Here is a 14,817-nt window from a genome sequence, read left to right on the forward strand (position 1 = left end):
ATTTTTTTTGCCCCCCTCCACGTCCACCCCCACCCCCCCGCTTCTCATCTCCAATCAAACTAATACTAATTCTGTACCACAATCTGTTGAGCCAAGATCTTTTCTAAGTACTGTACAGAAGTCACCTCTTATTAACAGCACTGTTCCACCTCCCTTCCCTTGCGCCCATGCTTCCTAAACATCAGATAGCTTGGGATATTTAGCTTCCAGCTTTGATAATCCTGCAACCACATTTCTGTAATGTCAGTTAGGTCATACTCGTATATAACCATTTATATCATCATTTACTTCATAGTGGATACAATAGATGTTTTTATATATAGCATCTTTAAATTTAACCTTTTAACATTTTTGTACACTCTGACCCTACTTGCCTCTGATTTTGCTGATTTATTTTACTTAAGACATTTCTGATATTCATTTTCACACCTTAATTTCTCTTTCTGACTTTTCTCTTAGGTTCCCAACTCCTGACAATCTAGTTTAAACCTTCCTCCAAGGTAACGGTTAACCCCACTTTGAGGATATTGCTGTCAGTCCTGTTGATGCGTAACCTGTCCCATTTGTACAGGTCCCACCTCCCATCTGCCCCAGAAATGATATTGTCTCAGATATCTCAAGTTCTACCTCCTGCATCTCCTCACATTTCTTTGCAAACTACTGCAAGTACTCAGCAGGTCAAGCAGCATCTGTGGAGGCAAAGGGATGGTCGGCGTTTTGGGGTTGAGAACCTGCATCAGGAGTATTGCTGAGTTCTTCCAGCAGTTTGTTTTTGCTCCAGATTCCAGCATCAGCACTGTCTTTTGTCTCCAGACATTCCTTCGCCTGTTTTTCATTAGCACATGGCACTTGGAATTACCCTGAGATTACTATCTTCGAAGGTTTTTTCATCCTCTTTACTCGCTCCCTAAAATCTACTTGCAGGACCTCATCCATCCATCCATTTGGCTACATCGTAGACACCAATGTGGTCAACAACTTCTGCCTTTCAGTTACATCCTTGACCATGACACCAAGGAGGCAGCACATCACACAGAAGTCCCTATCTGTCCCCCCAACAGTTGGAATCCCCTATCACTGGTTCTCCCTCACTCTTCTTCAGAGCTCGGATTGAATGTCCTTGGATCATCGTCACTCTTTAAAAGGAAAACCTGTTGGTAGATGTTCTTTGGGCTTGAGTATTTAGTGTGTGCACTCCATATCAGGCAGGCAAAAACTCAGTGGAATTATTAGTAGCATGACTTAGAACTTCTTAAGCAGCGTATACTGTAGGACCCATCAAATGGGAATTAAAATAGATCAGGCTAACACCTGTATGTATTGCAAAATCTGAGTACTTTTGGATAGCTCTTGACTGAACTGTCTTTAACTTTAACAATCATAGCTGGGGAAATGGCGTCTGTAGCTGTCAGTCAGGAGACATCTGGAATCCTGAGCCAAGAGCCTTAAATTCAGTTCCCAGTGCTGCCTTTTATTCCAGGCCCACGTCTCTGAAGTTTGGCTCTCAAGCTGGAACGATCCAGCATTTGGGCCACAGCATGGAGAACCTGGCACTGTGTCTTGATCAAGCCACTACTGTCTACTCAACCATCAGTGCATCCTTTCTTTTCTCTTGTTTTCCATCAGGGAGGGAAGATGAGCTGATTTGGCTTGAGCAAACAGCTGCATTTATTTGGTTACATTTAACCCCCTAAGTTGTAGCAGATTTGCCACCAGTGTTAACTAATTATTGGCATTATACATAAAAAAAAATTGATTTATACCTTCATGGTAGCTATCTTGGTGTGATTTATTTTTCAATGAACTCCTCCTGATGAGTTCTGCGTTTGTGAAAACATTCCACGTAATCCCATGAGCCAATCTATGAGTATAAAATGTCTGGAGATTTATTGTAGAAGTTGTAAAGGTATCACAGGATTACATCATGACAGCAGTAAATCGGTGCCCCTTACCCTCAGAGAGTACAAAATAGTCTCTTTTGGCTTATTATTGATCTAAACGGGAGCGTGCAAATCATTAATCAAAATATGACTTTTAGTATTATAGGAAGAGGCTCATCTCAGTAGGTGAGTTGAACACTGCAATTTGTTACAAAATTTATTCTCTTTCAAACTTTAAATACCACCTACCCTCAGTAATCAAAGTAAACTAACATCACAGCTGTAATTGTGTGTGACTGCAGAAATTAAGTAAAGACATTGTAGAGCTTGCAAGAAGGGTAATATCATTGTATGTTTGAATGTTAAAGATGAATTCAGAGACAGTGAATGAATTAGCAAAGTATTGAATATTAATTAACAAGGAATTATATTATCAATGACAATAAACTATGCTGCAAATGATGAGCTATCTCTTGAACTACAGCCTGGGTTGATGTCTCTCCACTGTCATCAACCAAACCACTACATGTTGCCACTGACTCCTTCCTGACCTATGAAAAAACAGTGGGATTAATGTCAATAATATTAGTCACTATTAGGGGACGAGTTGGCAAGGTAGGTTACAACTCTTGACTGCTATTTCATGTGGGTTTAAGATCACACTAGAGTGATGGGGTAAAGATGCATCATCTCTGGCTGCAGGGTCTCTGAGATGAGTTTTGGTAAATGGAAACATGGCATGCTCCCATATGATTGATTGACAGTATGAATGACACGAGAGAGATGTGCTTAATTAGAGCTAAAAATCACAACTAGTTGTAGCTGTGATTTTAAGCACAAGACCTCCATTAATTAAGTTTTTATTTGGCATTCCCTCTCATGTGTAGTATATAATGTCAGTCAATCAAATGGGAACATGTTATGTTTCTGTCGTGTGTGCTTGAGTGCATGCATGGACACAAGTATTCTTTCAAATGCATGCCTGGCCTCCTCCAACTTGCTGCCGTTAATTCCCTGTGTAGCTCTGTTCTGCATGTCTCTCCCACATTGTCAAGCATACTGCAATTCAACTGTATTTATCCAAATCATTGCACTTTGCAGTGAGCAGAAATGGTGGTGAGTTGGGTGTCCATCAGTTTACATGTGGAACGTGATGTTTCTTTGAACATTGTTGCTGAAGGGTACATATGGATAAGAAATAAGTGTGGGATTTTGTGTGGGGGCAGGTTCTTAAGAGACTTCAGGATGCAAGGGGGCCCCTTGCAGTAGAGTTTGGGCAGATGTGCAAAACAGTAACATGACAAAGAAAGTCCCACTTAGCAGGAGATGCATTGGAAGAGGATAATGTGGTCAGGGATTGCATTCGGGTCAAGAAGGATAAAGAGTGACGGTGTACTTCTTTCAAAGAGAAATCTACCTACATTTTCTTTCTTGAATATTGTCTGCTATTCTCTGCCAAATAGCATGTTGATTAAGATTTAGTTGATTTAATGTCACCTTTGTTCTCTGTTGTATAAGCAGCCATCGACCACATGTAGAAAATGACCTGCTGAGTATTTTCTGGTTTCTCTGGAGCTGATACCAGCGTCAAGCAAAAGAATCTTTTGCTCACATCGGGCAGCAATGCAAGGAAGTGAACATGATAGTAGTGTCACAAGGTTCAAAATATACAGCTGATGTTGGGAGAGAAGGAACATTAGGGGTGGAAATGACTGGAAAAAATGATGTGCATGAAATTGTATAAGCAGGTCATTCTTGCTAATTTGAGCAGGAAGAGTGAAGACTGAACTGAGTTGCTGGAAAAGGAATGGGTAAACATATGTGAGGATGTGCTGGAACTATGAGGCCAAGTGGTCTGAATGGTGTCTCCATTTAGGCTTTGCAGCTACCTTTTTTCCCCCACACATAGTGGCCAAAGATTATACACCAGCTGTAAGAGTACTTTGCATTTCATAGCCTTGTACACTCATTCAGTGAACTGTCTGTGTGTTCCAAGTTTGTCATTTATATGGCTGCAGAATCACTGGCCACTCACAAAAGTTGAAGAGATGTTTTGGTCTCTAGGGGGTCTGCCCCTTCTCATAGCCCAATTAACTACCAAAATAACAGTACAGGAAGCAGCTATGCTGTGGGGTATGACTATATAGTGGTTATGGTACTGGGCTAGCAACCCAGAGGTTGAGTTCAAATCCTTCATTTGTAACAAGCTGTGAAACTGAATCTAATAAATCACAGCAAAAATAATCACAAAAGCCGTTGTATTGCATCCTGTGGGTTGACTCTTTAACCTCTCTGAAGTAGTTCAGCAAAGCATTTGGGAAGCCATAAATGGGCAATAAATGTGATCTTGCTTATATCTCCCACATCTGAAAAACTGAAAGGAAAATGACTTTTAAACTTATGACCACTTGAATACACTGTGAATAATTTGTGAAATATTCTTTGAGCATTGTAAGTCCTGTGCAGTGAGAAGTTTCTGCTATCCTGCCACACGTTCCTAAGTCAGATTTAGAAAATGTTATTTTCAGAATGAAACTCCCTACAGTTGTGCAACAGATACAGGTAACTGCACCTACATGAATGCTGCTTCTTATTGATTTTGTGGTATTTCCGAGAATTTCAGTTGGTAAACAAAACTTAGAAGCATCGTGAACTGAGAAGAATAGTAATAGACTTCGAGGAGAGGGAGCAAGAGGCCAGTGGAATGGGCAGATAGATGACAGGTAAAATTTAATGCTGAGAAATGTGAAGCTTTATGTTTTTTTAAGAAGAATGAAAAGAGGCAACATAAACTAAATGCCACAACTCTAAAGGAGAGGGACAAGAACAGAGAGAGATTGGCGTATTTTTGAAAGTGGTAGTGTGACTTTGAAAGTTGTTAAAGCATATGGGAGCCTAGGCTTTATAAACAAAGGTATAGAGTGTCATAAAGTAAGGAAGTCATAAAGCACAAGTTGGCTAAGGTTATGAGTATTGTGTCTAGTTCTCGGCATCGTACTTTAGAAAAGATGAGATATTTACCAAGGGATATATTTGCCAAAATAATTCCAGGGAAGAGGAACGTTGGTTATGTAGAAGTTGGGTTTTTCTTCTTGGAAAAGAGGAGGCCACGAGGAACTACAGTAGAGGTATTTACAATCATGAAGATTATAGAACAGGTACTGAGGAAGCAGGGGGTGTCAAAACCTAAAAGACATAGAATCAGGATGATTGGCAATGGAAGGAGATAGAGAGCTTAGTGGAATGGTGTCATGACAACAACCTTGCCCTCAATGTCAACAAAACGAAAGAGCTGGTCATTGACTTCAGGAAAGGGGGCGATGTACATGTACCTGTCAACAGTGCTGAGGTTGAGAGGGTTGAGAGCTTCAAGTTCCTGGGAGTGAACATCACCAACAGCCTGTCCTGGTCAAATCACGTAGGAGCCATGGCCAAGAAAGCTCACCAGCGCCTCTACTTCCTCAGGAGGCTAAAGAAATTTGGTTTGTCCCCTTTGACTCTCACCAACTTTTACCGATGCACCATAGAAAGCATCCTATCTGGATGTTTCACGTCTTGGTACGGCAACTGCTCTGCCCAGGACCGCAAGAAACTGCAGAGAGTTGTGGACACAGCCCAGCACATTAAAGACACCAGCCCCCCCCTCCTTGGACTCTGTCTTTACCTCTCATTGTCTTGGTGTAGCAGCCAGCATAATCAAAGACCCCACCCACCCAGGACATTCTCTCTTCTCTCCTCTTCCATCGGGTAGAAGATACAGGAGCCTGAAGACACGTACCACCAGACTTAAGGACAGCTTCTACCCCACTGTGATAAGACTATTGAACAGTTCCCTTATACAATGAGATGGACTATGACCTCATGATCTATCTTGTTGTGACCTCGCACCTTATTGCACTGCACTTTCTCTGTAGCTGTGACACTTTACTCTGTACTGTTATTGTTTTGACCTGTACTACATCAATGCACTCTGTACTGACTCAATGTAACCGCACTGTGTAATGAATTGACCTGTACGATCGGTTTGTAAGACAAGCTTTTCACTGTACCTCGGTACAAGTGACAATAATAAACCAATACCAAAAGTGACATGAGGAAAAATAATTAATTTTTATGCAGCGAGAAGTTAGGGTCAGGAATACTCTGCCAGGAGTAATGCTGGAGACAGATTCAAATGTAACATTCAAAGGGGAACTGGATAAGTATCTGAAAGGGCAGAATTTGTAGGAATGTAGAAAGAGGGCATTGAGGTAGGATTGGCTGTGAGTGGTTTAAATTTTATTCAGCTGGAATACCCAGAAGTATTTAGATATTCAGTCTTTTTCCCAGGGCGGAAAAGTCCAATACTAGTGGGCATAGGTTTTGTAGGACTATAGGAACATAAGAACACAAGAAATAGGAGCAGGAGTAGGCCATCTGGCCTGTCGAGCCTGCTCCTCCATTCAATATGATCATGGTTGATCTGGCCGTGGACTCAGATCCACCTGCCTGCCTTTTCCCCATAATGCTTAATTCCCTTACTATGCAAAAATATATCTAACTGTGTCTTAAATATATTTAATGAGGTAGCCTCCACTGCTTCCCTGGGCAGAGAATTCCGCAGATTCACTACTCTCTGGGAAAAGCAGTTTCTCCTCATCTCCATCCTAAATTTATTCCCCCGAATCTTGAGGCTATGTCCCCTTGTTCTAGTCTCACCTACCAGTGGAAACAACCTTCCTGCCCCTATCTTGTCTATCCCTTTCATATTTTTATATGTTTCTATAAGATCCCCTCTCATTCTTCTAAATTCCAGCGAGTATAGTCCCAGGCGACTCAGTCTCTCATAGGCTAACCCCCTCATCTCCAGAGTCAACCTGGTGAACCTCCTCTGCACTGCCTCCAAAGCCAGTATATCATTCCTCAAGTAAGGAGACCAGAACTGCACGCAGTACTCCAGGTGCAGCATCACCAGTGCTCTGTACAGTTGCAGCATAACCTCCCTGCTCTTAAATTCTATCCCTCTAGCAATGAAGGCCAACATTCCATTTGCTGCCTTGATAATCTGTTGCACCTGCAAACCAAAGGAAGGGGGCATTGAAGTGGGATTGGCTGGATTGCTCTTAGGTGGAGCTAGTATGGACTCAGTGGACCTCCTTGAGCCTCTGTGCATGCTGTAACCAAACTTTGGTTCTGATTTTTAAGAAAGGTTGTCATTTTGCATGAAAGTATTAGTAGTTTTCTGCTGCAGAGTAGAGTTCGCTGCATAGAAACTACCCAGATTTCACGGAGCGTCTTTACTACATGAGTGTTCAAAGACATAAAAGAATGGGAGTATAGAATAATGTGAAGAATTTGTGAGCCATCAAGATAGTAGATGAAAGCAGTTTGTGTGCTGATGTGTAATAAATGTACAAGAGAGTAAGTTTTTAATCATATGGACAAGTGAGTTTTGACTGCTGTGGTGTCCCATTTGCTGGAAGGGGCATCTGGATGTCATTGAATTAACACAGATTTTGTTCATTGGAAAGTGGCTAACAACTTCTGCAATTAAAAGAATCTAAAGTCCAAAGTCAACTGATTTTTAACTCTTAACACCCAAAGTACACAATGAGCTTGCACCTGTTTCCTTAGTCTTAAAACGTAGAACATAGAAAAGTACAGCATAGGAACGGGCCCTTCAGCTAACCATGTCGGCACCGAACGTGATACCAAACTAAACTAATTCCACCTACCTGTGCATGATCCGTATCCCTCTATTCCCTGCCTGTTCATGTGTCTGTCTAAATGCTTCTTAAAGGTTGTTATCATATTTGCTTCCACAACCTCCCCTGGCAGTGCATTTCAGGCACCTATCATTTTCCCTGTAAAAGAAACATGCCTCACAAATGTCCTTTCAACTTTCCCTCTCACCTTAAACCTATACCTGCTAGTATTTGACTTTTCTACCTTGGGTAGAAAATCTCAATACTTCTGGGTATTCCAGCTGAATAAAACTTAAACCACTCACAGTTTCAGATATAAACAATTGTTCTGCAGAATTGCATTTCCATTTAATTTTGGTAAATCAACATTTGGTTTTTGGACAAATCTACTCATTGTCTCAGTTGAGTTACTCTCATATACTCTCAAGTATGGAAGAATTGTTTTCCTTACAATTCAGGCTTATTTTCCTGATTTTTATATAGCAGTTAAAATACTTGGACCTGCTGAATAATACTTATAGGCCAACATCTGTGCCATCAATCTCAACTTAAATGGAGCAACAAAGTGAATTAAAGTAGATTTGGAGTTAGTTCAATTTTGTGATTCACAATTTTCAGCTTGAATTAGCTGAAGCAAGATCTGGTCATTACATAGATTCAAAGTAACATAAAAAATCTTGCCTCAATTTTTATTTCCATAATGAAAATTCGGCAGGATTTTCAATATCGTGTGGAGGGTGAAGCACCTTAGAAACGTGTACATTGAATAGAAGCAAAGTGCTTGAAAAATTAATGATAGGGGACAATACAAGAGATAAGGCATTGATAGATTAGAGAACAATTAGGTTTATCACAGCTCCCAAAGTCTCGTATTATGGCATCCTGGTTTCGAACAGACCTCTACGAGTGGGGGGAAAGTTTCAGAACTTAAGTCATGTTGGAATTAGATTGAGTGCACCAGTTTGCGCAGTTGCATTGGTAACTGGGTAATACAGATTCAGGAAGTCTATACTCTCAGCCTTGTGATGCAGGTTAGGAAATCTTCGGTTCTGGGACCTCTACTCCCGCAGGGATCGGTTCTGGGACCTCTACTTTTTGTGATATTTATAGATGACTTAGATGAGGGGGTGGAGGGCTGGGTTAGTAAGTTTGCGGACGACACTAAGATCGGCGGTGTTGTGGATAGTGTAGAGGGCTGTCGGAGCTTACAGAGGGATACCGATAGGATGCAGAGCTGGGCTGACAAGTGGCAGATGGAGTTCAATCCGGAGAAGTGTGAGGTGGTACACTTTGGAAGGACAAACTCCGGGGCAGAGTACTGGGTAAATGGCAAGGTACTTGGCAGTGTGGAGGAGCAGAGGGATCTGGGGGTTCATATTCACAGTTGATTGTAAGTTGCCTCACAGGTGGAAAGAGCAGTTAAGAAGGCCAATGGGATGTTGGCTTTCATAAGTCGCGGGATTGAGTTTAAGAACCGCGAGGTGATGATGCAGCTTTACAAAACTCTAGTTAGGCCACACTTAGAGTACTGTGTTCAGTTCTGGTCGCCTCATTATAGGAAGGATGTGGAGGCGTTGGAGAGGGTGCAGAGGAGGTTTACCAGGATGCTGCCTGGATTAGAGAGTATTGAATATGAGGAGAGGCTTAAGGTGCTAGGGCTTTATTCACTGGAAAGGAGGAGGATGAGAGGAGACATGATAGGGGTATATAAAATATTGAGAGGAATAGATAGAGTAGACAGTCAGCGCCTCCTTCCCAGGGCACCAATGCTCAAGACGAGAGGGCATGGCTTTAAGGTTATGGGTGGGAGGTTCAGGGGAGATGGCAAGGGGAGGTTTTTCACCCAGAGAGTGGTTGGTGCATGGAATGCACTGCCTGGGGTGGTGGTGGAGGCAGATACATTGGACAGGTTCAAGACCTTGTTGGATAGGCATATGGAGGAGTGTGGGATGGGGGGATATGCAGGAGGAAGGGGTTAGGTAGTATGAGGGTGGTTTGATGGACGGCACAACATGGTGGGCTGAAGGGCCTGTTTTGTGCTGTTTGGTTCTATGGTTCAAGAGGACAGATACCTCTTGTCTAGAAAAACAGTCTAAAATGCTGTAGGCTTGACATTATTTTTAGTGGATGTACCATGCAAAATAGTCCATTGTTCGCCATGGTTTGGAACTAAATTGGCAGTTTCACGAACTGGCTGCTGCTTTGCCTACATTAGAAGAGTGAATATACTTCAAAAATACCTAGTTGGCTGTAAAGTGCTTTTCCAAGTCCTAGGTCATGTAAGGTGCTGTCCAAGTACAAGTCTTGCCTTTCAGTAGGCTGGTTACTACAGAAAATCAAAAATGGCATTGTATCTGTTTGACGAGGTTCCTCCTGTTGATTAGAATAAAGTCTTGTCTGAATTGTTCTTGTATCTGATCTCTGGCTCCACATTATTTGAATGTGGTTTGTCAATGGAACCTGGGCAATGCCTGCTACATATTGAACACCCCCTCCCCCAAGTTCTTTTCCCCTCCCTGCATGGTGGAAACGCACACACTGTTATTTGCAGTAACAGAAGGGAGAATTTGCCATGCTTGTGGCATTGGCTGGTTTACAACAGCTTGGCAATAAAGTTGTATATTTCTTTGTCATTACTGCTTTAAACGACTGCAGATGTACATTAAACCAAGTGAATCATGCGCTGTGATACAAAATAAATATGTAAATTGCACAAGCAGAACCGTAACTTACAAAAGTTAAATACTATGGGTGTGACTCACTTTCTAATAAACATTGCGGTTTGTATAAGACTTGGTTTGGTTTAGGATATTTTCGGATTTGTTACTGACAGATTGTTTTACGTCCACAGACTAACCATTATCCCAAATACATTGGAGCACTTTAATGTGGGAATTTCTTTCAAGGTTCTAAAGGATGTTGGGAGCACATGACGAATTGTGCTGACTTCCTTGTGAACAAAATTGGTTCCATAGGAGATGGGAGTCCCTTTGTGATTGGAATAACAGGATGTGTGGGAAGCTATCTCTTTTTTTCTCATGCACTGTTAACTCTACCCTATTTCCTCAGGCATTTCTTTTTCCCTTTGCAGTGTGTATTCAACTAATTCTACCCATTTTACAATGCTCTATCATAAAGCATATTTTCACAAAAGGTCATAAAATTTGACTCTTTTACGTTACCACATTGAATTCCCATTTGACTATTCAAATGAGATCATTTGTGAGTAAATCATATTTATATAAACTTAGGAAATTTGGGTGGTACTTGAAAGTGCTGGTGGCATGATATTCCCCAGTGTCTGGGTGTTTCTTATCTCCAGTTAGTTTTAATTAAAAAAATGTTATTTTTTTCTTACTTTCCCCTCTTACTCCATTGCCCTGATCTGGTGAGATATGTTGCATACTGTGTATATTGGGCAGGAATAGAACTCCAATACTTTCTTGTTGTTTTTATGTCAGATGTGCTTTGAGTGGTGGGACTTTTTAAATGTGGATATGCGCCATATTCTTCTAAAGGTTTATTGTCCTCCTCCCACAAAGACTGAGGCATCCTTTCAATAGGTCTGGTCAGTTCATATCACTGGGGTCAAATCCTTGCTGGGAAGGTGTAAACAACATTGTATTACTGGGTTTGTTTGTTTATTTATAGCTGAAGGAAAAAAAAGCTGTCATGGATAACAGTGGAATTTACTTGTTTATAACTTTAAAGGCAATTAGTCCAAGAAGGAAAGTTATCATTTCATTGGAACTAGCTGCTCCTTTGTTGCCAAATTCATACAAAGCACACTATAAACATGATCCAATTTTGCTCCCATAATAAAGAAAATCAAATTTTGGCAATAAATTAAAACTCTGTTAATCCTGCATGCTCAGGCCTTTGGTGGTATTGGACTCTCAGACTATTAGGTGTTATTCTATTAATACTCCAACCTGCTTTTAATTCACAATTTTTAAAAATATTACACAGAAATTTTCCAGTGAACCTGATAAGTTTAAAGGGAGCATAGGAAATAGGACCAGGTGAGTTTCAAGGGAGTGCAGTGAACAAAACCACATTAGTTTCAAGGGGAAGTGCCCCAGGGAATGAAAGAGAGAGCAGGAACCAGGCCTTGACGAGTGGAAGGGAGTGTGAAAACTGGGAACTGGAGTCCTAGTGAGTGGAGGGGAACATGGGAATCAGCACCCAGTGAGCCAGATGCTAAACCACTGGGGGTTCTGAATAGTCGGATAGAGGATTATTGGAGTTTAACTACTTTAGTTGTAGATAAAATACAGTTACAAGGAGTTGGGTTTTTAAACGTGTAATCCCTCTATGCAAGGAACCAATGTTGCACCTTATTATTCTCTCTTGACTTGCTAGATACTAAGTTTAGCAAAGCTTTGAAAGATTGCTTCCATTTCACAAGCAACATCAACTGATCTCCATTTCCATAATATCTTTAATGGAGCAGAAATGCCTCATGGGGCTACCCACAGACAGCATCAAACAGAGCTAATGTGAACGTGAGCCACATAAGGAGGTATAAAGGCAGGTGACTAAAGGCTACATCAAAGGTTTAAGGAGTATGTTAAAGAGGATAGAGAGGTGGAGAAGTTTTGGGAAGTAATTCCAGAGTTCAGTACCACTGAAGGCTTGACTGCCAGTGCTGAAGCAATTACATTTGGGGATAAGCAAGAAACCAGAATTAGTGGAGAGGGGAAACTTAAGGATAAGATATCTTTATTAGTCACTTGTACATCGAAACACAGTGAAAAACACCTTTTTGCGTAGAGTGTTCTGGGGGCAGCCCGCAAGTGTTGCCATGCTTCCGGCGCCGACACAGCATGCCCACAACTTCCTAACCCGTACGTTTTTGGAATGTGGGAGGAAACCGGAGCACCCGGAGGAAACCCACGCAGACGTGGGGAGAACGTACAAACTCCTTACAGACAGTGGCCAGAATTGAACCCGGGTCGCTGGCGCTGTAATAGCGTTATGCTAACTGCTATACTACCGTGCCATGAAAGTAATCGCTGAATGTTGAATCTATTTTTAACAACTTTATTTGCAAGCTAATTGAATGACAACCAACTTATTGCAGGGAATAACCATTTAAATTTACTGCTGGAATCGGAATTAAATATTCTGTTTTCAGAATATGCACTAAACACACAAAAAATCTTGTGTATGTTTACTTATGTAACATTTTATTTATCAAAGTTTAATTTCAAATGCTTCATTTTTAAAATATTTATTGCATAAATTTTACTTCTTTACGTTTCAGTATATATTGTCGCAACCAAAGTTTTGGGCTGTTCAGGTAACCACTCTAATGATGAGGACAAAACTGGAGAAAAGTAATTCTCGGCGGATTGAGCGTGCAATGATGCAGACACAGGTAGGACCCCACTTGTACTGTGTTTACAAATGTTTAGCAGTTTTGTGTACTGCATATGAGGAATAAGGATGTAAGATATACCAGCTTTTGTCTGTCATAAGGGGAGGGGAAGTGGTCAAGTAGTTAAAGTGATCAATTTATACTAAGTAGCATCCTCAGTAGTGATCTGGAGTTATAAATCCTATGGAGGATCTGTGCTACGAGCACAATGACATCCTGCTTCTAAGAGTCACCATATCTCTTTATGGCACCCACATGAAACCTTTTGATCTCATTATTTTCCAGAGTGCTTGATGCTCACTGAAACTTAAATAGCTAATGTGGATCCAAAAGCAAAATTCAGCAAGTTTTCTTTGATGAGCTTAAGTTCATTTGTGCCATTCAAATGATGTTTAATATCTGGAATCAGGATTTTGGAGGTTAAAATCTAATGGGAGGATATGTCACTACCGCTGCCATTAGAAGCTTATCATAGAGAAAGTAATATACCAGCAAAGCAGAAGAATTTGTACATCTTTCATCACCTCTGTATGTCATACAGCCATTGAAAATGTCTGTGAATCATTGTAACTTAGGTAAGTGTGGCAGACAACCTGCACACTGTTGAGAGACAAATTACCAGATACTCCGCTTTTAATGATGTTAGTTGAAAAATAATTTGCTGATCATGGCACTCAGGGAAGTGGAGTTAGTGCTCATTAGGGAACTCTGTAAACCTCTGTGCAAGTTCAATGATCTGAGCCTCTCCCAAGAACAGCCCATAATCTCAGCTGACATTTCAATGCAGTGCTGCATTGTTAAACTTGAATACCCTCTACAGGTTGCAGTACTTGAGATGGATGTCAAGAATCCTCTTGCATTATTAAATGTCGAGCAAACTTGCTCTCCAGTGCCTTGGCCAGCAATTGTTTATATTAGAACATAGAACAGTACAGCACAGAACAGGCCCTTCGGCCCACAATATTGTGCCGACATAGCTATTCCTTCCTACCTACAGAATACCCATATCCCTCTATTTTCCTCTCATTCATGTGCCCATCCAAGCCCCTCTTAAAAGCCCCCAATGAATTTGCCTCCACCACCCTATCAGGCAACGCATTCCAGGCATCCACCACCCTCTCAGTAAAAAACGTACCCCTCACGTCTGTTCTGAACCTACCCCCTCTCACTTTAAATGCATGCCCTCTGGTATTGGATCGCTCAGTAATGGGAAAAAGATATTACTTGTCCACCCTATCTATGCCCCTCATAATTTTATACACTTCCAACAGATCAGCCCTCAGCCTCCGCCGCTCCAGAGAAAAGAGCCCAAGTTTGTCTCTCCTGATAGCACATGCCCTCTAATCCAGGCAGCATCCTAGTAAACCTCCTCTGCACCCTCTCTGAATTCTCAACATCCTTCCCATAGTGAGGTGACCAGAATTGCACACGATACTCTAAATGCGGCCTAACCAGAGTTCGATAGAGATGCATCATAACTTCTTGACTCCTATACTCAATACCCCGATTAATAAATGGAAGCATTCCATAAGCCTTCTTAACCACCCTGTCTACCTGTGTAGCCACTTTCAATGAGTCATGGACTTGCACCCCAAGGTCTCTCTGCTCTTCAACACTATTAAGGGTCTTGCCCTTAATAGTGTACTGCCTCCTGGCATTAGTCCTACTAAGGTGCAACACATCACATTTATCCAGGTTAAACTCCACCTGCCATTTCTCTGCCCACATCTGCAACTGATCTATATCACGCTGTATCCGTCACATGTCTTCTACACTATTCACAAGTCCACCAATCTTGGTATTGTCTGCAAACTTACTAACCCATCTATCAACATACTCATCCAGGTCATTTATGTATATCACGAACAGCAGA

The 14,817-nt window shown here is 41.4% G+C and overlaps 1 protein-coding gene across 1 annotated transcript in view; it reads left to right on the top strand.

The window, feature by feature from the left end:
- The window catches only part of ttc27 (tetratricopeptide repeat domain 27), a 175,542-nt gene that overhangs the window by 80,001 nt on the left and 80,724 nt on the right, over positions 1 to 14,817 (top strand). The window contains exon 10 of the mRNA XM_052011316.1: positions 12,831 to 12,944. Within this exon, the coding sequence (XP_051867276.1) occupies positions 12,831 to 12,944 (114 nt within the window). The remainder of the gene's footprint in view (positions 1 to 12,830; positions 12,945 to 14,817) is intronic.

This window comes from Pristis pectinata, chromosome 3 (assembly GCF_009764475.1).
Source record: "Pristis pectinata isolate sPriPec2 chromosome 3, sPriPec2.1.pri, whole genome shotgun sequence".
NCBI lineage: Eukaryota > Metazoa > Chordata > Chondrichthyes > Rhinopristiformes > Pristidae > Pristis > Pristis pectinata.